General features: G+C 42.2%; 2 protein-coding genes and 1 pseudogene across 2 annotated transcripts; 2 read left to right on the plus strand and 1 right to left on the minus strand.

Annotated features, from left to right (window-relative positions):
- The first annotated feature begins 1780 nt into the window (after positions 1-1780).
- Positions 1781-15186, plus strand: LOC121782748 (probable disease resistance protein At4g27220). The gene is made up of 6 exons (XM_042180693.1): positions 1781-2613; positions 2733-2862; positions 2962-3372; positions 7953-7962; positions 8713-8741; positions 14245-15186. The coding sequence occupies exons 1-6, from the start codon at positions 1796-1798 to the stop codon at positions 15184-15186; spliced, it is 2340 nt and encodes a 779-aa protein (XP_042036627.1). The 5' UTR covers positions 1781-1795.
- Positions 15187-17551: 2365 nt separating this feature from the next.
- Positions 17552-20507, plus strand: LOC121782749 (beta-galactosidase 1-like). Its single transcript, XM_042180694.1, has 9 exons — positions 17552-17801; positions 17998-18179; positions 18244-18381; positions 18589-18695; positions 19244-19388; positions 19472-19582; positions 19669-19874; positions 19963-20281; positions 20382-20507. Exons 1-9 carry the CDS (start codon positions 17552-17554, stop codon positions 20490-20492), a joined length of 1569 nt encoding a protein of 522 aa, XP_042036628.1. The 3' UTR covers positions 20493-20507.
- A 536-nt stretch (positions 20508-21043) lies between these two features.
- On the minus strand, positions 21044-22720 carry LOC121782752 (annotated as a pseudogene).
- Between the last annotated feature and the right edge of the window lie 255 nt (positions 22721-22975).

Raw genomic sequence — 22975 nt, forward strand, 5'->3', positions numbered from 1 at the left:
AATCAAGGGCCTAGATCATCAGCTCCGAAATGTCAATACGATCAACACAAAACGTCAATAAGGGTATTAAGATCAATTTACAACAAATTAGTTGTAACTAACTTTTGAAAAATATCACATAACTTTAAAATGCATATAACTTTCTCGATTTAAATTATTTTTTCGCACATATATCAAATTAAAGATAATTTCATAAGGATTCTAACGAGATCTCACCTGCTTATGTTCCGATGTCAAAATTTGAAAATAATTTTGAAAATTTTCAATTTTTTCGTACATCAACATGTCAACATAGTATATAAAATATGTCAATATAATACATGTAGAATGTCAATCTTAAAGTAATGTGTTGACATAAGCAATGTGTTGATATTCTCAAAGCATTGTGTTGATATTTTCAAAACACTATATTGACATTTTCATCAAAAACTCTAATTTTGTAGTTTTTTATTTATTTTTTTCAATTTATTCAACAAAAACGAAAATTACACGTGGAAAATTTTAGACCACTATATTTCTAAAATCCTATGGTCTTAAATTAGTTGTAGTTAGCAATTAGAGAATGAATTAGCAATTGATTACTCCCCTATATCTATATATACACATGATAATGATAAAATGCAAACTGCATCTTTCTACAAACTCCAAACTATGATCTGGATTGTTAGATTTCAAGATTTGATGTCAACAGATGACAAATAACATCAACAGAAAATGTCAACACAATGTCAATCGGTTGACAATGTTGACGTTGTGTTGATATTTTCTATTGACGTTATTTGTCATCTATTGACATCAAATATTGAAATCTAACGATCCAGATCATAGTTGGAGTTTGTACAATATATAGAATTTGCATTTTATTACATCCATATATATAAATATATTATATTATAACATCCTCTCATATATACGTACATTATATACTCCATTCGTTGCATAAATAAATAGAGATATTCCATTTTAGAGGTAAGAAAGGAGGGTTATCAATACACATGATTCTAATTCTTTAATCGAATTTGATCCATCATTGTATCGTCTTTAATATATACTAGAATCCTTAGCATCTAATGGTATAAACTTGATCGTTAATATTAAACCAGTATAGACATAGTTCACATAAGAATATAAATATTGTTACATAATCATCGTCAACTCTAACATCTTGCTTGTAGATTGCTAGCACTTAGCATCATATTCACATAAATAGTCAACATATATTGGATTTATACTTTGTTCATTACTTGCAAATTCATTTTCGGACTAGATAGATGATCGCTAGAAAAGTAAGAGTGTAGCTATTTTTCTCATCAAATAATTGTTGTTTTTTGTTTATGTTTTCTCTGGGAAGAGCAATGTGGGGCAAATGGCAAGCTTGTTCATCGAGACGATTATGTCGAAGGTGGGGGAAATAATATCGGGTGATGCACTCAACTCTGTGAAAAGTATAATATACTTTGAGCACAATCTAACAGCTTTGGAGAATAAGTCGAAGTTATTGTGTGCTAAGGCATCTGATGTTGAGATGGAAATCAAGAGCTCAGAGCTTTCTGGTACAAAGAAAAGGAAGCGCGAAGTTGAGGTATGGTTGGAAGAAGTGAGGCCCATTAAAAAGAAAGTTGCTGAGTTTAGGAATCGAAAGGAATCGGAAGGATTTACTGTGAGATTGACGGATGGAGGGTTACTAGCTAAACTAACTGAGGAGGTCGATAGGCTTGTCGTGCATGGTCAGAATTTTGGTGAACTTGCCCTTGATGTTTGTGGAAGTAGGGGAGATAAGTTGTTGACAAATGGGATGGTTGGTGAAGCTTTTAATGAAAATTTGGAAACGATTTTGAAACATTTGGAGAGTGGGCAAGTGTCGAGCATTGGTGTTTATGGTATGGGTGGTGTGGGCAAAACGACACTGGCAAAGCACATTCACAATCAACTCCTCCAACACTCTCAGGGACGTGTTATTTGGGTTACAGTCTCTCAAGAATTTAGTGTTACGACTTTACAAGATGAAATAGCTCGTTTCATAGGTCTGGATTTTGTGGGTGAGAATAATGAAGACAAAAGGGCAGCGAGACTCCATACAACTTTGTCTCACATGAAGAATTCAGTGCTGATATTAGATGATGTGTGGGAAAATATTGATTTTTTAAAGGTTGGATGTCCCGTTTCTGTCGAGTGTTGTAGGCTGATTATAACCACTCGCTCCTTAGAAGTGTGTCGTCAAATTTGTTGCCAAAAAGTGATTCCAGTGAAAACTCTACATCATCACGAGGCATGGAAATTGTTCAATGAAACGCTAAGAAATGAGATAGAACTTGATTCTTTGGCAGAAGAGGTTGCCAGATCTGTGGCAGAATTGTGTGGTGGTCTGCCCCTAGCAATTGTTACGGTGGCTGGAAGCATGAGGGGCGAGAGAGCCATTTATACATGGAGAAATGCTTATGTAGAAATAAAAGAACGTGTCTCAGGGAATGACGGCGATGTTTATAAAGTATTGAAATATAGTTTTGATCGGTTGAATAGGAATCGTCATAGCCAGAGTAATGAGTTCAATGCATTGCAACATTGTTTCCTGTATTGCGCGTTATATCCTGAAGATGAAGAAATAAGGAGAAAGTGTTTGGTTAGAGAGTCATTTTGGGAGGGTTGGTGGATGAAAGAAAGACAAGGAGAGCGCAAATTGAGCAAGGACATTTCATATTGGATAAATTAGTGAATGTGTGCTTGTTGGAAAGTTGTCATACTGAACGGGTGAAGATGCATGATCTGTTAAGAAGTATGGCATTGAAGATATGTGAGGGGAAATATATGGTAAGAGCAGGTGAAATTCCCAAAGAAGCAGAATGGGCAAAGGATCTGGAGAAGGTGTCCTTTATGAACAGTGGCATAATGAGAATTGAACAAGGAATGTCACCCGATTGTCCTAAGCTCTCAACCCTTTTATTGGGTAATTGTTGGTTGCAGTTCATCCCAGATTCATTCTTTTCTAAAATGCAAGGACTATGCACTCTTGATTTGAGCGGGGCTAGCATAACGAAGCTGCCAAACTCAATCTGTGCCTTGAAGAGCCTCAAGGCATTGCTCCTTAGGTCGTGTCGTAATCTAGAAAATGTGCCATACTTGGGAGAGATGAAAGAACTCAGGGAGTTAGACCTCTCGAATACAGCCATCAAGGAAGTCCCTCAAGGAGTTGGGGAATTAATCAATCTCAAATTCCTCGCATTGGATGCGTTTGAATTAGAGATGCTTTCAGAAGGATTGTTCCTTAAACTTGGGAAACTCCAGCACTTGGAATTACGATTGCATATAGAAGTAAAAGTTGAAGAAATTAAGAATCTGAAACTGCTTGAGGAGTTTAGTGGAAGAATGGAAAATGTTAAAGCTTTGAAGTCTTTGATGGGGTACGAACTAAACCCTAATGGCAAGCCCAATAACAGTGACGGCCCATCAGCCCAGAGCCCAAGAAAGAGTATCTGTTCGGCACCAAAGAGTTCGGCACGACCAAAGAGTTCGGCACGACCAAAGAGTTCGGACTCAGCCTACAGCTCGGTAAAAGCCGACCAGTCAAGCTCTCCTCTCAGATCGGCAAGAGCTGATCGGTAAAGTCCAGCAGTTCGGTCTCAGCATTCGACCGAACTAGGAGTTGGTGGACTCACGAAAGGCCTCCACGACCTCCACTATACCCACGATCTATTTAGTGGTATGAAGCAGTTATTGAGCAGTTATTGCTCACCCACGATCTTGTTAGTGGGGCTGCAAACCACGATCCTAGTTCAATGTATAAATAGAACTTAGATCTGATAGAAAAGGGTTAAGCTCTCTAGAGATAAAATAGCATATAGCAAGTCTGTGTTGTAAGCTGTATTTTCGCAGATCAAGCAATACAAACCTGCCCTCATTTCTCCCCGTGGACGTAGATTTACCTCAGTAAATCGAACCACGTAAATTCATTGTGTCATAATTCTCTACCAGCATTTACTAACATCAATAATTCGCGGAATCATCACTGGCGCCGTCTGTGGGAAACAGAGAATAAAATTTGTGATAAAGCGAATTTTTGATCCATTTTTTCCACCCAAAAAATGCATACCAGATCGCAGAATACCCGTATTCCAGCCCGTGAGAACCAGGAGGAAGCCAATCCATCCCATAGGTCGGGAAAACAGCCTAGGGATAAATCCACCACCAGTTCTCATGGCGAAGGAACAAGCCGCTCCAAAAATCGTCCCACTGAGTCTTCCCAGCAGCCCGATTTGAATGAGGCTGTTAAGCAGTTTTTGGCTGAAAAGCAGGAGGAATTCTTAACCTTCCTGCGAAAAAGCCAAAAGCAGCCGGAGACGAAAACGACGGATTCTCCTTCTCCCTCCGCACAAGAAAGTCACTACCGCAGTAGTGCCGTGGCTTCCAGGAAGAAGAGTCCTCAGCCCCGACATATTCCTGTTCCTCCTCGGTACCGGAATCACAGGAGAACTCAATCTCCTCCATACCGACGAGATATCGGATTCGCCGTGTACGGAGCACTGAAGACTCCGTTCTCGGACGACATCACCCGAACTCCCCTACCACAGAACTACCGAACTCCGTCGATGACTTACGACGGGCTCGTGGACCCTCACGATTTCTTGGGGCGCTATCAATATAACATGGCGAACCAGGGTCTCAACGAGGTCCACATGTGCAAGCTGTTTCCCGAGCTGCTCATCGGGAACGCGAGAAGGTGGTTCGATAGCCTCCCCCAAGGCAGCATCAGATCTTACCGAGATCTAATGGATGCCTTCCACAGGAGGTTTTTTCAGAAAGCGGAAGCCCGAATCACTTCGGCTCAGCTGCTTTCCATTCGTCAAGGTCGCGACGAAAAAATCAGCGACTTTATGACAAGATTCCACAAGGAATGCCTGCAAGTAGACGATCTCAACGATCTGCTTGTCATTTCGGCATTCCAAAATGGAATCCTGCCCGGAGCTCTCTACAGGAAGCTCGTTGAGTGCGGTCCGCAGACAGCTCAGGAAATGTGGGACATTGCGGACCAGTACTCCCGGGCCGATGAGGCAGACCGTCGCAAACGGTCGTTAGACAGCTCATCGTCCCGAGGAGACAGAAGGAAGCCCGATCATAGCGATCAGGGGCATCCTCGCCGGACTCCATTTGAAAGAATTCAAAGGGCTCCGGTGCAAGACAGATTGGGACCTCGTCTCAATCCCGAGAAGCCGCCCGCTCAGTTCGTCCCGCTGAACAAGCCGAGAGCGGAAATTTTCGAATTGCACTCTGACCTATTCGAAAAGCCAAAGCGGATGACGAAATCAGCCGCGCGCCGACCACAGGATAGCTACTGCTCCTACCATCAAGACCACGGTCACGATACTGAGGAGTGCAGAAACTTGGCTGCAGGTATCGACGTTCTTGTGAAGGCAGGGACATTGAAAAAATACCGAAGCAAGCAGCCAAAGAAGAATAAAAAGCAGAGTGGTGCGAACTGCGCTCCTCAGGATCCGAAAAGGCAGCCGGATCCCGAAGACGATGACGAGCCGCAATATGATGGAGTAATCCAGACTATTGACGCGCTCCCTGCCGGGAAGACCAAGTCGTCCCTAAAGTCAGAACGCAGAGGCTCCAATCGAGAGGAGCCAACGCATAAAAGGCTGAAGCAGGACGAAGTGATTACGTTCTCGGCTGCTGATCCCGTCCCGGCCATCTCTCCTCACCAAGACGCCATTGTCATCCAAGCCGGAGTGGCAAACAAACTGATCCACAGGGTGTTTGTGGATACAGGAGCGTCGGTTAGCATTCTTTTTAAAGAGTGCTTCGACAAACTAGAAGTGGACCCAGCTCGGCTCAGTCCGGCTCCGCTTCCCCTGAAGAGCTTCACCCAGGAGGACACCCGCCCTGAAGGTATTATCAGCCTTCCGATCACGGTGGGGAAAGCGCCTACTAGCTCCAGTACGATGATTGAGTTTTTCGTGGTGAAAGCTCGGTCCCCGTACAACGTCATCCTGGGAAGAGACTGGCTCAACACAGTTCGGGCCGTTTGCTCCACCTATCACCTCACCATCAAGATCCCCACTAAAGGAGGGATAGCGGTCATCCGAGGTGACCAAAAGAGAGCAAAGGAATGTCTGCAAATTGCGCTTAGAAGTGCCGAGCAGTCAGATCGGCACCACCAAGCATAGCAATCACAGCAGCCGGAGTCAGAGGCGATGACCGAAGTCATACCGGAGCCGAACTCGATGACAGTTCAGCTGTACGAAGACGATCCATCCCGAACGGTTAAGATCGGCTTCGCGGGAACGCCCCTACTTCGGGAAAAAACCATCCAGCTCCTCAAGGAGTATAAAGACGTCTTTGCATGGTCTCCGTTGGACATGACCGGAGTGCCCCCCGAGGTAATCACTCATCGGTTAAATATTGATCCTTCAGTCCGGCCGATAAAACAGAAGCAAAGACTCTTTGCGGCAGAACGAAATCAAGTCATCCATGACGAAGTCCGTCAATTATTGAAGGCGGATGTGTTATTCGAAGTGAAGTACCCTTCGTGGGTAGCCAATCCTGTCATGATCAAGAAAAAGGAAGGAGGATGGCGGATGTGCATAGATTTCACCGATCTAAATAAGCACTGTCCCAAAGATTGCTATCCCCTTCCGAACATAGATAAAAAAGTAGAAGCTTTGATAGGCTTTGAAATTTTTTGTTTTCTTGATCTGTACAAAGGATACCATCAAGTTTTAATGGATGAGATTGACGCTTCAAAAACGGCCTTCATTACTGATTTCGGCATTTTCGCTTATAAAAAGATGCCATTCGGTTTAAAGAATGCCGGAGCCACTTATCAAAGGATGGTAGACAAGCTTTTTCGGCACCTGATTGGAAAGGAGGTCGAAGTGTATGTTGACGATATAGTCGTCAAAAGCAAAAGCACTTCGGAGTACGAGCACAACCTCAAGTCCACTCTCAACGTGCTCAAGAAAGCCAACCTCAAACTTAATCCCCAAAAGTGTACCTTTTTGGTAGATTCGGGAAAGTTTCTGGGTTGTTGGGTTTCAAAGGACGGACTCAAGGCAAACCCCTCAAAAGTTCAAGTTGTTCAAAACATGGCAATGCCGAAGTCCATACATGACGTGCAAAGGCTAACCGGATGTCTAGCCGCACTGAATCGATTCCTTTCTCAAGCAGCCGAAAAGCAACTGCCGTTCTTCACGGTGTTGAAAAAGGCACCAAAGTTCGAGTGGGGAGCCGAGCAGAAAAAGGCCTTTGACGAGCTCAAAAGTTATCTAGCCGAGCTTCCTATGCTCTCTGCTCCAACCGAAGCCGAAGTAATATTCTTATACTTAGCGGCATCGGATCAAACCATCAGCGCGGTGCTTGTACGAGAAGAAGGCCTAAAGCAGCTTCCCATCTACTTTACAAGCCGAGCATTAAGAGGTCCAGAAACAAGGTATCAACCACTGGAAAAGATTGCTCTGGCATTAGTAAATGCAGCAAGGAGACTGCGGCCATACTTCTATGCTCACAAGGTATGCGTCTTAACTGATCTGCCACTTCGGCAAGTGTTGACCAAACCGGAAGCATCAGGCAGAATCGCCAAGTGGGCTATAGAGTTGGGAGAGCACACAATTGAATATCTACCTCGGAAAGCCATCAAGGGACAAGCCTTGGCAGATTTTCTTGCAGAAGCAAAGTTCGATCAAGCAATTCCTGTTATTGCCGAACAGAAGAATTCTGCCAATGCCGAACTAGCACAGCCCTTGGAATCCGAAGTAGAACCGCCGGACTGCTGGAGCGGATTCGTAGATGGAGCTTCAAACAAGATGGGAAGTGGAGCTGGTATTCTACTTGTCGCTCCCGACGGACACGAGGTAACCTACTCACTTCGGTTCCTATTCCCCACTACTAATAATGAAGCCGAGTACGAAGCCCTCCTGGCCGGACTCCAGCTAGCGCAAAGTCTGCTCGTCAAATCTCTCAAAGTCCATTGTGATTCACAAGTCATAGTAAATCACATGTTGGGTACAAGTGAAGCTCGTGACGAGAGAATGAAGAAGTATTTGGACAAAGCGCAAAGCATCAGCCGAAGTTTCTCCTATTTTCGGATAATCCGCATTCCCAGAGCGGAAAATAGCCGAGCAGATACCTTAAGTAAGTTGGCCTCAGATCCGAGCTCAAAGGCGGAAGAATTAATGCATCGAAGCATTGATGAAGCCGAGGTACATTCAGTATCCAGCTCGCCGAACTGGATGACGCCGATCTTGCAGTATCTGGATCAAGGACAATTGCCCGAGGATAAGAGAGAAGCTCGGAAGATCACGTGACGAGCTCTTCGGTACGAACTTCATGAAGGAGTCCTCTTTAGAAAGTCTTACCTCCAGCCGTTATTGCGGTGCGTAGGACCAGAAGAGACGGACTACATCCTCAAAGAAGTTCATGAAGGATCGTGCGGTAGCCACATCGGAGCCAGAGCTTTAGCTAAAAAAGTTCTGAGATGGGGATATTATTGGCCAACCATGGTACAAGAGGCAGTGCAGCTCGTCAAGAAGTGTACGAAGTGCCAAATTCATGCAAATGTCCCAAGGATGCCGCAGACCGATCTGTACACTATGCAAAGCCCTTGGCCTTTCATGCAATGGGGCATAGACATAGTGGGACCACTTCCTCAAGCTCCTCGGCAAATGAAATTCCTTATCGTTGCCGTGGACTACTTCACGAAGTGGGTGGAGGCTGAACCATTAGCTACGATAACGAGCTCAAAGGCATTGGACTTCGTCTGGAAGAACATAGTGTGCCGATTTGGCATACCCCACATCCTCATCTCGGATAATGGGACTCAGTTCACCGACAAGACGTTCAAGAATTGGTGCCAAGAGCTGAACATTCAACAGCGGTTCACTTCGGTCTCCCATCCCCAAGCAAACGGACAAACGGAAGTAACGAACCGGATTCTGGTGAAAGGGTTAAAAGCTCGGTTAGAACAAGCCAAAGGACAATGGGTAGAAAATCTCCCTCAAGTCCTATGGTCCTACCGAACTACACCCAAAACCTCCAACGGTGAAACTCCGTATAGTCTGGTGTACGGCACTGAAGCCGTAATTCCGGTGGAGATCGGCGTACCCAGTCCCCGAACTCTAAACTTCTCCTCAGAAATGAATGACGACGGACTGAGAGCCGAACTAGATCTCGCCGAAGAAAGAAGAGAATTGGCGTGCATAAAAGCAGCCAAGTATAAGGAGCAAGTAGCCCGGTATTATAACCAAAGGGTGAAAAAGCTTCAATTTCAAGTGGGAGATCTCGTCTTGAGAAACAACGAAGTAAGCCGAGCAGAAAAGCTGGGCAAACTCGAGCCCACATGGGAGGGTCCGTATCGGGTGTCAGAAGTCCTCGGCAAAGGGTCTTATAAATTGACTCACATGTCAGGAGAACAAGTACCCCGAACATGGCACGTCTCCAACCTCAAGAAGTTCCACTTGTAAGAGACAAAGTCCGGTCAGTCTGTCTTGTGTCTAGTTCGGTCATAGGGGTACATGTTTTTATTTGTTTGTTTTTTTACTTGTACCTTTTACTTGTCGTTTTATGAAAAGTTTAAAGTTTTTTTCTTTCGTCTTTTTCATTTTTTCTCTATGTGTTTTGTCTCTATGTGCTTGTCGTCTCTTACAAATGGTACCAAGGTATATCGTTCTTTAAAGACTGATCCCCTTTTTAGATCGATTATTAAAGACTATTGTGAGTCCAAGCTTCTAAGGAGGATATAAGACCACAATTCAGCTTAACAAGCAGTCCGTCTGAAACGAACTGCAATAAGCCAACGATTGTGCGTCCAAGCTTCCAAGGAGGATACAAGACCGCAATTCAGCTTAATAAGCACTTCGTCTGAAACGAACTGCAATAAGGGAAAGTCCGATCCACGCGATAAACCTCGCCGAATTAGGACGACCGAGTTCGGTCAAAGAAGTTTACCTCATAAGACCGAGGACGACCATGTCTAGTCAAAGAGGTTTACTGCATAAGACCACTTCGGTTAACTGGGAAAGTCCGATCCACGCGATAAAACTCGCCGAATTAGGACAAGGGAAAGTTCGATCCCGGCGACAAAAATCGCCAAATTAGAACACAAACCAAGTCCGGTCAAAGATGTTTATTTCATCAGACCAAAGACGAGTCCGGTCAAAGATGTTTATTTCATCAGACCAAAGACGAGTCCGGTCAAAGATGTTTATTTCATCAGACCAATGACGAGTCCGGTCAAAGAAGTTTATTTCATAAGACCAAGGACCAAGTCCGATCAAAGAAGTATACTTCATAAGACCGAGGACAAGTACGATGAAATTTTTTCGCTAAGCTGTAAATACAGTGTTAGAGGCGGAAACAAAATTTCATTTTTCAAATCTTGTTCAGCATACAACTCCGCTACCCTACTATTACAAAGGACTATTCTACTGTCCGGGGTTGCTAAAGTTGAGCCACCTATTCACAAAATCCTCTGGAAGCCGAGTTCGGTCGTTCCGAGCAGATGAAGAATAAGCAGGTCGACGAGATGCTATCCTCGACCCAACGCCTCTTCCCCGAGCCCGAGAAGTCCTAACACCTCGGCGATGAAGAGTCTCTGCAATAAGCATCTGCTGATCTTGCTCGCTCATAGTCACAACTCCTCGGCGAATTTCAGTCCGTCCCTGTCTTGACGATTCCGGTTGCTCCTGAGCCCGTTCTCGTCTAGACGTTTCCGGCTGTTCCGGAGTTCGTTGTTGACTTGGAGTAGGATTTTGAACAAGGGAACCAGAGGTTTGATCTGGAGTGCGAGCATCTGTTGGCACGATATGCCGAAGGAATCTTTCTATGGAGGGGCGCCGAGAAAGAACAATGTTGTACCGAGAAGCCCAACGCCGTAGTGATTTCACAACTTGTTGGCAAGCCGAGCTCTCCAGCGCATTGTTCCTCCGGAGTACAAGATATTCCTCCCACAGTTCGTCAACTCGACTCTGAACATCTGATATGGTCAATCCCCCGCGCACACGGATGTAATCCTCGTACGCAGTCCTCTCAGCAATGGTCGTATTCAGCTCGGCCTCCAGATCTTTCTTATCGGACTCTAAGTCCTTGATATCGGCCTCCAGCTTCACTAAACGAGCCAGAAGCTCGTCATTCTTCGTCTGATCGGCTATAGCTCTTCTCTCAGCTTCGTCCAAAGCCGAAGAGTACAGCCGTTTCCAGTGAAGTATCTCCATCTCCTTGGGTACAAAGCAGCTATATTAGTTCGGCAGTTGTACCGAGCAGATAGTAAAATACAACAGGAATAAAGGCGAGTACGAAAAGCTATACGAAGACAAGTGTAGAGAATTTTTCATTCACAAGGAAAATTTTACACTAGGAGGGCATCAAGGCCATTTTACAAGGAAGAAACTAGACTAAGAGAAGGGAGACGAAATCATACTCCGCCAGCTTCGTCTCCGGCTCCTCGGTCTGGTACAGCTTCTTTCTCCTGGGCTACCTCAGCCTCAGCCTCGCCTCCTGCCGGCCTCGCCTCCGCCTCCTGATCGGCCTCCTTCTCCGGATGCCCGGCCCGCTCGACTTCGGCTTCCTTCTCCGGATGCCCGGCCTGATCGACTTCGGCCTCCCGCTCCAGCGGCTCGGCCTCACCCTCTCCGTTGTAAGTCGAAGCGGGTGAAACGGGTCCCACGGAGGCAAAGATAGCCTCCAGGTTCTCGTCCCGATCAGCTCGACAACTCCGGACTCGGTCTGCAGAAAGCAGGACCGAAGATGAAGCGAGCTCCTCAAGGAGCGGCAGATTCTGAAGCCGAGCTGCTATCTCTCGGCTGTACAGAGGCAGCACGACGTCGGCCCCCTGCTCGCCCTTATCGGCAATTAGCCTTACCAGACTACCGACAAAGGCCGAGAACTGGCTGCTCAAAAAGAGTCTCTCCGTGTAGGCACGGAGACCCTCTCCTTGGGCAACCACGGCGGCAGCATCCCTCTGTTTCGTCTGCTCTCGCTGGATGACGAGCTGGTTTTTGGCAAACTGAGCTTCATCCTGGGCCGAAATCCTAGCAGCCCTGGCTTTCTCAAAGTTTGCCTCAGCCTGCTCGGCCCGGTGACAAGCAGCCGCCAATTTCCTCTGCATCTCGGCATAGTCGTTGGACGCTTTGGAGAGTTCGACGGCGACGAGCTTGGAGAGCATATCATTCCTCTGAAAATGGATAAGGAAAAAAGTTAACAGAGGGCACCAAAAATACAGGACAGAAGCCAAGCCAAGGAATCAAGAAGACAATTCACCTCGGCGAAGTCCGTGGGCCATAGAAATGGCTCACAGATATGCTCCGAAGGAGGCGCCAAGACCATGTCTTTCTCTGGCGCTCTCGGGGGCTTCTGGGTCTTCCCCTTCCTACTTGCCGAAGTCGACTCCGGCTTCTTTGGACCCGAAGAGGTCTTTTGCCTCTTCGGATTCTTCTCGGCATCAGGCGCCGAGCTGGTAGCCTTCTCTCTCTCCGGCTCCACAAGCTCGGAGGACTTTCTGATAGCCTTATTCAACATGAACACTGCCAAAAAGCAAGAAAGCAAAGTCAGATTTTCTTCGTTAAAGCAGTAGAGCATAAAGATAAAGAGAAATCCTCACCCTCGGCCTCTTCGTCCGAAGACGAGATGTCGAACACGACGTCGCCCTTGACGAGCTCAGACTCCGTGTATTGTTTCCTAACTATGGGAATCTTGTTGAGCTCGCCATCGAGCTCGTCCAACGGTTCAGGCCGAGGGTGACGGATAACGGACTCCGGCCCTCTCCAGGGAAAACTAGGAGCCGCGGTCCTATCATAGTAGAAGAAGCGATTTTGCCACTTCGGCCACTTCGTTTTACAAAAGGCCCTAAAAGGCTGTAAAGGGATCAAGTAAAACCAAGACCCCTTCCTCTTAAATTGAAAGAATTTAAGGATCGCCTTCAAAGACAAATCCCTTCCTAACCTACGGAGTTCGGCAGCGAAGGCCGACAAGTGCCTCCAAGAGTTCGGAGTCACCTGGCCTAAAGGAAGCTGAAAAAAATCTAGTAAATCTATAAAGGCAGAAGGGAGGGGGAAACGAAGCCCGCATTCTAAGCAGGCCTCGTACACGGTGACGTAACCCTCCGGCGGGGAGTCAGCCCTGTGATCACCGTCAGGTACCACCGCCTTCCCCCCAGGAAAAGAGTATTTTTCGTAAAGGGATATCACAGTATCCTTACTCAAGATACTGTGAAAATACTCTACGGTCTTCTCCCCGGATTCTTTCCGGCTAGAAGACCCCTTACCCCCTTTCCTAACGCTACCCGACTCCGAAGAAGAAGAAGAAGACATTTTTCTTACTTTTTGAAGGTGAAGATAGTCTGAAAAAATTCTTGAAAGCGGAGAGAGAATTTTCGCAAGAAAGAGAGTATAGAAGACGCAACAGCAAAAGTGCTTCAATGATGAAGAAAGAGCGTATTTATCAGATACGGGAAAGATTTCGAAATCGTTGCGCCGTTTCGAATCCCACCTTTTCAGGAATCAACGGCCGGATTTTACTGTCGCATTTAATGCAGGCATGCGCTAGGCACGTCCCCTGACGTCAGCCTCCCCCTTACCGTTATCCAGAATGCCGAAGTGACTCACCTCGCCGAAGTGATCCACTTCGCTTTTCGGGGGGGGTAGTGATGGGGTACGAACTAAACCCTAATGGCAAGCCCAATAACAGTGACGGCCCATCAGCCCAGAGCCCAAGAAAGAGTATCTGTTCGGCACCAAAGAGTTCGGCACGACCAAAGAGTTCGGCACGACCAAAGAGTTCGGACTCAGCCTACAGCTCGGTAAAAGCCGACCAGTCAAGCTCTCCTCTCAGATCGGCAAGAGCTGATCGGTAAAGTCCAGCAGTTCGGTCTCAGCATTCGACCGAACTAGGAGTTGGTGGACTCACGAAAGGCCTCCACGACCTCCACTATACCCACGATCTATTTAGTGGTATGAAGCAGTTATTGAGCAGTTATTGCTCACCCACGATCTTGTTAGTGGGGCTGCAAACCACGATCCTAGTTCAATGTATAAATAGAACTTAGATCTGATAGAAAAGGGTTAAGCTCTCTAGAGATAAAATAGCATATAGCAAGTCTGTGTTGTAAGCTGTATTTTCGCAGATCAAGCAATACAAACCTGCCCTCATTTCTCCCCGTGGACGTAGATTTACCTCAGTAAATCGAACCACGTAAATTCATTGTGTCATAATTCTCTACCAGCATTTACTAACATCAATAATTCGCGGAATCATCAGTCTTTGATTACAAGTTGGGGAAGTCGGGTACGTGACACTTGCTACAGAATATTAGTGGGATCATATTATGAAGAACATGAATTCTATACAACAGGAGGAACGTGTCATGATAAAGAGTTGTTCTTGTCTGAATGCAACCTTGAAGAAGAGAGAGTATTAGCAGAGGGTCTGGGCATATGCTTTGTGGAAGGATTGAAGATTTTGACAATTCAAAGTTGTGAAGGAATAGAGTACATTTGGAGGAGTGAGGCAGGATTATCATCTCAAATATCTGCTCTTGAAAAAATTGAACTGCTTGAGTTGGATGGTATGAAGGGGTTGATCGAACAGGGGGAAATTGGAGCATCAGCTGCACTTGCACAACCTGTGTTTTCCTCTCTGACACGGCTTTCAATTAGTAACTGTAACAAGATGAGGATACCATTACCAGGAGCTCCCAACCTCGAAGATATTCATATAAGCGAGTGTGAAGAAATAGAAGAGATATTCGAAGATGAAGAAAGACATTGCCTCGCCCTCCCAAAATTAGAACGAGTACGGTTACATGATCTTCCAAGACTGAGGAAGGTGGGGATATCACTATCACGAGTTCCCAACCTTGAAGCTATTTGTGTGACTAAGTGTGGAGGATTAGAAGATGTGTTCGATGATGAAGGAACAGGTTCCCTCACCCTCCCCAATTTAATAAGGTTGAGGTTGGAAGAGCTTCCAAAATTGAAGAGCCTATGCAAGGGAACAACCATCATTTGCAACTCCATTGACTCTATCTATATAAGAGAGTGCCCAAGATTGATGAACAAACTTCCTGTGGTTGTGGATTCGGCTATGCCTCGACGATGTAAGATAGAGGTGAACACAGAACTGTGGGAATCATTGATGTCGGACAATCCCAACCTCTCTCTATTTTCCAAAGGCGGTGAATATTTTATCTTATATTTTTGATGCATTGTTTTTGGCACAAATGTTTCTGGATTCATGTTTTATAATAAGTTAATAACACGACACGTATCCTTTGCTTATGCGTCAGCACACGCATATCCATATTTCCACAAATTCAGAAATTGATGATAGCCAATAATGTAATTACAACATTCATACAAAATGTTACGTTATTATTAGTACAAAAGTTTGAAGTTTGCATAAAAATATAAGAAATTTTATTTTCATTTTATTTTAATATATTATGTTAACATTATGTTAAGTATGTGTATTTTTAAATGTTACCAATCAAAATTTATACATTTCTATTGTTTAGGGACTAAAAAGACAGTCCCTATAATATAAAATAATAATGGATTTTTTTGTATAAATATATGAGAATGATTTTTTGACATAATGACATTGTCATAATTAGTAATTTGATATTATATTATATTATATTATATTATATTATATTATATTATATTATATTTAGTATTAAATTTATATTTTACATATATACTATTTTATCCTTATAGTTATAAAACGTGTGTTTCTTTTTAATTAAGGAATATGAGTTTCTTAATGAGATTTGTTAAACTAAGTGCCTTGCATTTAATTACATTTCAAAGATTTTTATTTCATTATTTGTCAAGTTCTTTCACCTTTTCTCTAATGACTAATTATATCACTTTCTTCTTCTTTAATTATATTTCTTTTATTAATAAATTCTCATTTTCTTCTTCTCCGGTTATAATTATCCATCAACAAATTATCTCTTTCCCAATTGGCTCAATTATGATTTTCTATAATATTTACATCATTTTATTACATACAGATTACAATAGTCATTTCATTAATTCCCTTTGCTTTCTCTCTTCCTAAATTAAAAGTCTTTATGTAAATTAAAATCCTATTTTGATTTATTCATTTCCCTCTGTAGCTTCTACAACAAATTTCAAAAAATTATTTTTTTGCACAATTTTTAATTTCATGATTCTTAATTTTTAGAATTTTATAAATGACACTCAATAAAAAAAATAGTTGCACGTTCTTAACCCATCATATAATTTTTAACATATTTTAAGTTATATACTTGCTTCTCTTTAAATAATAGAGCTTTAAGCTTAATTCATAAAATTATGAAACAAATTAAAATTTGATATACGATATGTTATTACTAAATGAGCTTACAGTTTTGATTTGAATTCTTTGCTTTCCAAAACTATAGTTTCTTTAAATTTTTAACTTTTCGGAATGTTACAACCATATCTCGATCAAAAAAATAATGGCATGTTCTTAGCTCAATTCAATATAATATGTAACACATTTATATTTGATATATGATTTATTAATTCTAAATGAGTTTACAATTTTGATTTTAACAATTCATAATTTTGATTTTTATTATTTACGTTCCAAAATTTTAATATCTTTAAATGTCTAATTTTTTGGAACCTTTACGATTGGACATCGATCAAAAAATAATCCCATGATCTTAACTCATTTATTTAATATCTTAAAAATATTGGTTAATATTTTCTTTTATTTATAAAATAGAGTTATTTGCTCAATTTGCCACAACATGCAATCAATAAAAATTTTTATATATGATTTATATTTATTTATTTAGGGAGTTCAAGTTTATGAATTTCATAAATTCATATTTAATGATTTACTTTCCAAAATATTAACTTCTATAAATTATTGATTTTGGAATGTTATGACGAACCTCTATCAAAAAAATTATCACATATATTTTTAACTCATTTATTAAAAGTTTAGAGCTTCATAGTTAATATTTACCCTTTTTTTGTAAAATATAGTACTAGAGTCTTAGCCTAATTCACCATGCAATGAATTATAATTTGATATATGGTACTTAGTATATTAATAATAATTGAGTTCACATTTTTAATTAGAAGAATTTCAGAATTATGATTTTAATTTTAAAATTTTGATTTTTTAATTCTTAAAATTTTAAATAAGGAGAAATATTGTACAAAATTGTAGAATACACCCTAAAAAAATACGAATAAAAATAGAAAGAGAAAATGAAAAAGTTTGTAGTTACATTAATTAGATATGACTTTAATGTATCATATTAATTGAAATTTTCTTCACATTAAAATTCCCTAAATTAGAAATATCCATAATTACTTTATAAAGGGTATATTAGTCAAGATTGGATGTCCCATTTCTGTCTAATATTGTAGGCTGATTATAACTAGTCGCTCCTCAGAAGTGTGTTGGCAAAAAGTGGTTCAAGTAAAAAATGTATACGCATGGGAATTGTTGAATGGCTGAGGGGCGAGAGAGCCATTCATACATGGAGAGCGTCAAGGCATTACTCCTTGAGTCGTGTTGTAATCTAGAAAATGTGCCATAGATGAAAGAACTCAAGGAGTTAAACCTCTCGTATACAGCCATCACGGAAGTCCCTCAAGGAGTTGGGGAATTATTCAATCTCAAATTCCTTGCAATGGATGCACAAGAATTAAAGATGCTTCCAAGAGGAAGAATCTTAGAATTACCATTCCATGTACAAGTAGCTGTTGAAGAAATTGAGAATCTGAAATTGCTAGAGGAGTTTTGTGGAAGAGTGGAAAATGTGAATGATTTTAATTCTTTGATTTCAAGTTGGCTAAGCCGGGTGCATGACACTTGCTGTCACAATACGAGTGGGATGTTGTATCTTGTAGTTGATAGAATCATCATACTACAGCAAATCAAAAGAGTTTTTTCTTCGATTTTCTCATTCAATTTCCTACTGTGATTTCCTTCTTGATTGTTCCTTCTTGTTTTCTTGCTCGGCTTTACCTCAATTTGTAACAGTGGATGGATTGAAGAGATTGAGAATTGAAAGATGCGGAAGAATAAAGTACATTTTGAGTAGTGAGGCAGGATTATCATCTCAAATATCTGCTATTGAAAAAATTGAGCTGGTTGAGTTGGATGATATAAAGGGGTTGATCGAAAAGGGGGAAATAGGAGCATCAGCTGCACTTGCACAACTTGTGCTTTCCTCTCTGATAAAGTTAACAATTTATAAGTGTAACAGGATGAGGATACCATTACCAGGAGCTTCCAACCTCGAAGATATTCGTATCATCAAGTGTGAAGAAATTAGAAGAGATATTCGAAGATGAAGGAACAGGTTCCCTCACCCTCCCTAAATTAAAAACCTTACGGTTAAAAGAGCTGTCAAGACTGAGGAAGGTGAGGATACCACTATCAGGAGTTCCCAACCTCGAAGATATTCATACCAGCGTGCGAAGAAATAGAAGAGATATTTGAAGATGAAGGAACAAGTGCCCTCAACCTCCCTAAATTAAAATACATAAGTTAGATAAGCTGCCAAGACTGAGGAAGGTGGGGATACCACTATCAGGAGTTCCCAGCTTTCAAGTTATTTCTATGAGAAAGTGTGGAGAAATACAAGAGATATTCAGAGATGAAGGAACAGGTTCCCTTACCCTCCCTAAATTAAAAAAAGTTGAAGTTGAAAGAGCTTCCTACACTGGAGAGCCTATGTAAGGGAACAACCATCATTTGCAACTCCATTGAAGCTATCTCCATAAAAGAGTGCCCAAGATTGATGAACAAACATCCTGTGGTTGTGGATTCGGCTGTGCCTCGACCACGTAAGATAAAGTTGAACCCAGATTTGTGGGAATCATTGGAGTCGGATGATCCGAACCTCTCTCATTTCTTCTATACTACCCCCATTACCCAAGGCTGATCAAGTTTTAATGTAAGTTTTTGGCACAATTGTTTTCTGTATTGATGTTTTGCAAATCTGCCTTTTGCTTATGCATCAGAACACACATATTTCCACTAATGTAATTTCTAGCAGGAACTACCTATGGAAGTCAAGATATGCCTAAGCTAACTTTCAGTAAAGGTGTGAATCTAAGAGCTGGTGTTAACAAAATCTCTCTGCTGAGCATTGCGGTTGGGCTCCCAGTTAGTCTCCTTTTCCCTTTCTCAACTACATCCAAACGTGCTAGGCCATCTTTCTGATAAACATATAGTAGGATATATTGTTGAAGAAAATTCTTTTTTGATTACTTGTTCATAGTCTTGATATTCTTATCTTTCAATGTTTTTCTCAGAACGTGGGGCCTCATTTCGAGACGTGGAATGCTGGCGTCCTAGGCCCTGTTTCACTCAGTGGCCTTAACGGAGGGAGAAGAGACTTGACATGGCAGAAATGGACTTACAAGGTGATATTTTTATCATTTCAACACCCTCTTTTCATCATTTAGTTCTTTCTCCCCCTCATTTGCTTCGTGGCTTTGGTGGACAGGTTGGTCTGAAGGGGGAATCTCTAAGTCTTAATTCTCTCAGTGGAATCTCGAACGTTGAGTGGGTTGAAGGATCCTATGTTGCACAAAGGCAGCCATTAACATGGTACAAGGTGAGTATATTTTGCTTTGAGAACTTTGGTGCTTTGCTCAGGTTCATGTTAGGTAGGTTCATCTAAGCATGTTTGGCTGTTGACAGACGACTTTCAATGCTCCGGGAGGAAACGAGCCGTTGGCTTTAGATTTGAACACGATGAGTAAAGGTCAGATATGGATCAATGGTGAGAGCATCGGGCGCTACTGGAATCAGTACAAAGCATCCGGCAGCTGTGGTGAATGCAACTATGCCGGTTGGTTCAATGAAAAGAAATGCCTAAGAAACTGCGGCGAAGCTTCTCAAAGATGGTAATTCAAAAATCTTTGTGCAACATCTGCTTGTTCGTCTAGTTTTAGATTCGTCGATCAAACCGAGATTCCTAACTCTAGCTTACAGGTACCATGTTCCTCGCTCGTGGCTCCGCCCAACTGGCAATCTTCTCTTTGTCTTTGAGGAATGGGGAGGTAATCCAAGCGGCATCACTCTAACGAAACGAGAAGTAGCAAGCGTATGCTCGGACATATACGAGTGGCAGCCAACCCTAGTGAACTATCAGCTACAAGCATCAGGAAAAGTGGACAAACACCTCTCTTGTGATGCAGGGCAGAAGATCTCATCCATCAAATTTGCTAGCTTCGGAACGCCTCAGGGCTCTTGTGGTAACTTTCGACAAGGAAGCTGCCACGCGTTCCATTCGTACGACGTTTTTGAGAAGGTACACTTATATCTCCTCTCTATATCACTACTACTAGATCTTGTTGAGATGTTTCTTGAACTAATTTTCGACTTCTCATTACCATAACCGGGCTTTGCAGTACTGCATCGGCCAAACTTTTTGCACGGTGCCTGTGACACCCCAGATCTTTGGAGGTGATCCATGTCCAAGTGTGATGAAAAAGCTCTGTGTCGAGATTGTCTGTAGTTGAGGGTTTATGAGACGCTCTAGCTGCCGTGGTGCAGGTTGTTCGTCGTGCTTTAGATGTGATTGTTTTTTCTTGGGGGCTTTGGTGAGTGAAGTTGTGCATACATACAACACACTGTCAAGTCCAGAGCCTCTGAAGATTTTCTAGGTAATCATTTGTATGTATATAGCTATACTTTGATTTTTCTGCAAATGTAATCACGGAGATGGGATGGAGTGTGCGTCGAGACGACAAAGTGAGGCCGCGCACACGTTCATCTCTTCGTGCTTCGACCAAGATCTACCTTTGCTTTGCAAGATTTGGAGATTTGTATGTTTGAATGTGAAAGGAGCAATTATTCATTGCTTCACTTCTCTAAAAAATATTTTATGGAAGATACAACTTCTAGTTGATAAAATGCTCTCTTGTAGCTTTGTATTAGAACTATTACAAACAAATCTTGACTAAATTTCATATTTTATTTGGGCAATTTGCAGTTCCTAGAAGTAAAGTAGATTACATTCAAAATTACAGAAGTAAAAGTCACATTTTGTAAAATATAACATAATTCCACTTCACTCAATCTTCACGGATGAATAGACCATCCTGACAAACCATAAGCAGGCGTAGAAGCCGACTGAGCCAGTCACCACGAAGAAAGCACACAACACGACAAATATATAACCTGCGTACCAAATCCCACATACCAGCATTACGATCTCCCACTTAGCGAAGAAGTAGAAAACTGAATACACAAGAAGGAAGAATGCAGAGGAGCCACCATTCAAGAAGGCTCTCCACCACCACTTGTAGTCTTCACTGCACAACTGCAGATAGCAGAAGACCACTGGATGAACTGAAGCTCAATGAGAACCGATACAAACGGAATAATGCCTCCCATTGGTATAGAAAAGATGGGTCTGAGGTACCATGGCTGTTTAGGAATCTTTCTTGGGATTTTACAGGTTTCCACCGGAGCTTCAAAGGCAGTCTTTCTGTTACCAAAATAGCCACCAAGAAACACTAATGGACCTGAAACTCCAAACCGCAGGATCAAAAGTGCAAGCACTGTTCCAAAGGGTACGCCCGAAGATAACATTTCACCGCAAATAAGAGTTCTTACTGCAAAAGAACACTGAGAGAACAATACCGGGGAGGAGAAGGGCTGTTTTCAAGGCACCCCTCTTCCAGTCTGTGGTCTTGAACATTTTGTGGAGATGAGCAGAGGAATAGCCACCAAAGAAGCTCATGAGAAGCCATGGCAGTCATGAGCCATCCATGGTTGAAATAGGAGAAGCAGCCTAGCAACACAAAGATCATTGTCGCAAGTGTCGTCCCAAGCGTCTGAAGTCCAGATCACACACCACTTCCACATTCAAAGGCGGTCTGAAAACATCGCCATGGACCAGCTTCCACCCCGTTTCTTCATGAGCTTCGTCTTTGCTTTCCAGTTGATCATAGCTTGCAATGCCCTTGCGCAGAGTCCGTATCATGATCATTGCCACTGTGCCACAGAGGAAGAGCATGATCAACAAGGAGTTGGCAATTGAGAACCAGTGGATTTGTCCATCATTGACCAAGAGGTAGGCATCCCACCTTGATGCCCACTTGATATCACTCTCCTACACCGGAGATTTGCTGAAGGATGATTCATATGGAAAAATAAAACCATTCCAAAAATCAAGAAAAGAAAAGGAGATACCTTGTAGGCAACATCATATGAAAATATGATATCTGCGCCTGCATAAATTTCCTGTAGAGAAACACCACCACCCTTTTCAAACATGTATCTGTTGCTATTGTTGCATGTCGACACATTCATTCTATTAGTATTATCCCACTGGACCTCGTGCTCAATGCTGAAGGAAAAAAGCAATGCATCAAATCCTGAAGGAATGAAATAATAACAGTCTTTGAACAAGTCCAACAACACAATTAAAAAGGTAACCTGTTAGGAGTAACTTCAAACCCCACAATTCTAACAGAATTCACTTCTTCATCTCTATGATACATCACTTTGAAGCTTAAGTGATTATTGATATAATATGGATACACTTCATCAGTCTGTAAAAGAAGGTACACTCATACACACATTTGGCAGTTGCATGATATGACGAATACATGAGTCTTCAAGAAAAGCAACAAAGATACTAACCCTGATTGTTGGCGGCCTGCAGTTTCTAAGTAGTAATAGTCATATGGAAGAAGTGTCTTTGCAGATAACAGCTTGTTCACTTTCACTTGAAGTCCATCACCCTGTTGAGAATGCACAAACTTACAAACACAAAAGTTGCATAAAGCTAAATAAGTGAATTCATTAAGCAAAAACCACTAGAAGAAAAAATTAATGACAAATCAGCCAATTTTACAATTAGCTGATCACACATGTATTAGATCATTGCATCTGCAATATCCCCTTGCTCTTTCTTTTCTAGTTTGCTTTAGTAGGATTTGCACCTTTATACAGTACTATATAATTAAACTACCAATTAAATGATAAAACAGAT

The sequence above is a fragment of the Salvia splendens genome, chromosome 20, assembly GCF_004379255.2.
Source record: "Salvia splendens isolate huo1 chromosome 20, SspV2, whole genome shotgun sequence".
Lineage (NCBI taxonomy): Eukaryota > Viridiplantae > Streptophyta > Magnoliopsida > Lamiales > Lamiaceae > Salvia > Salvia splendens.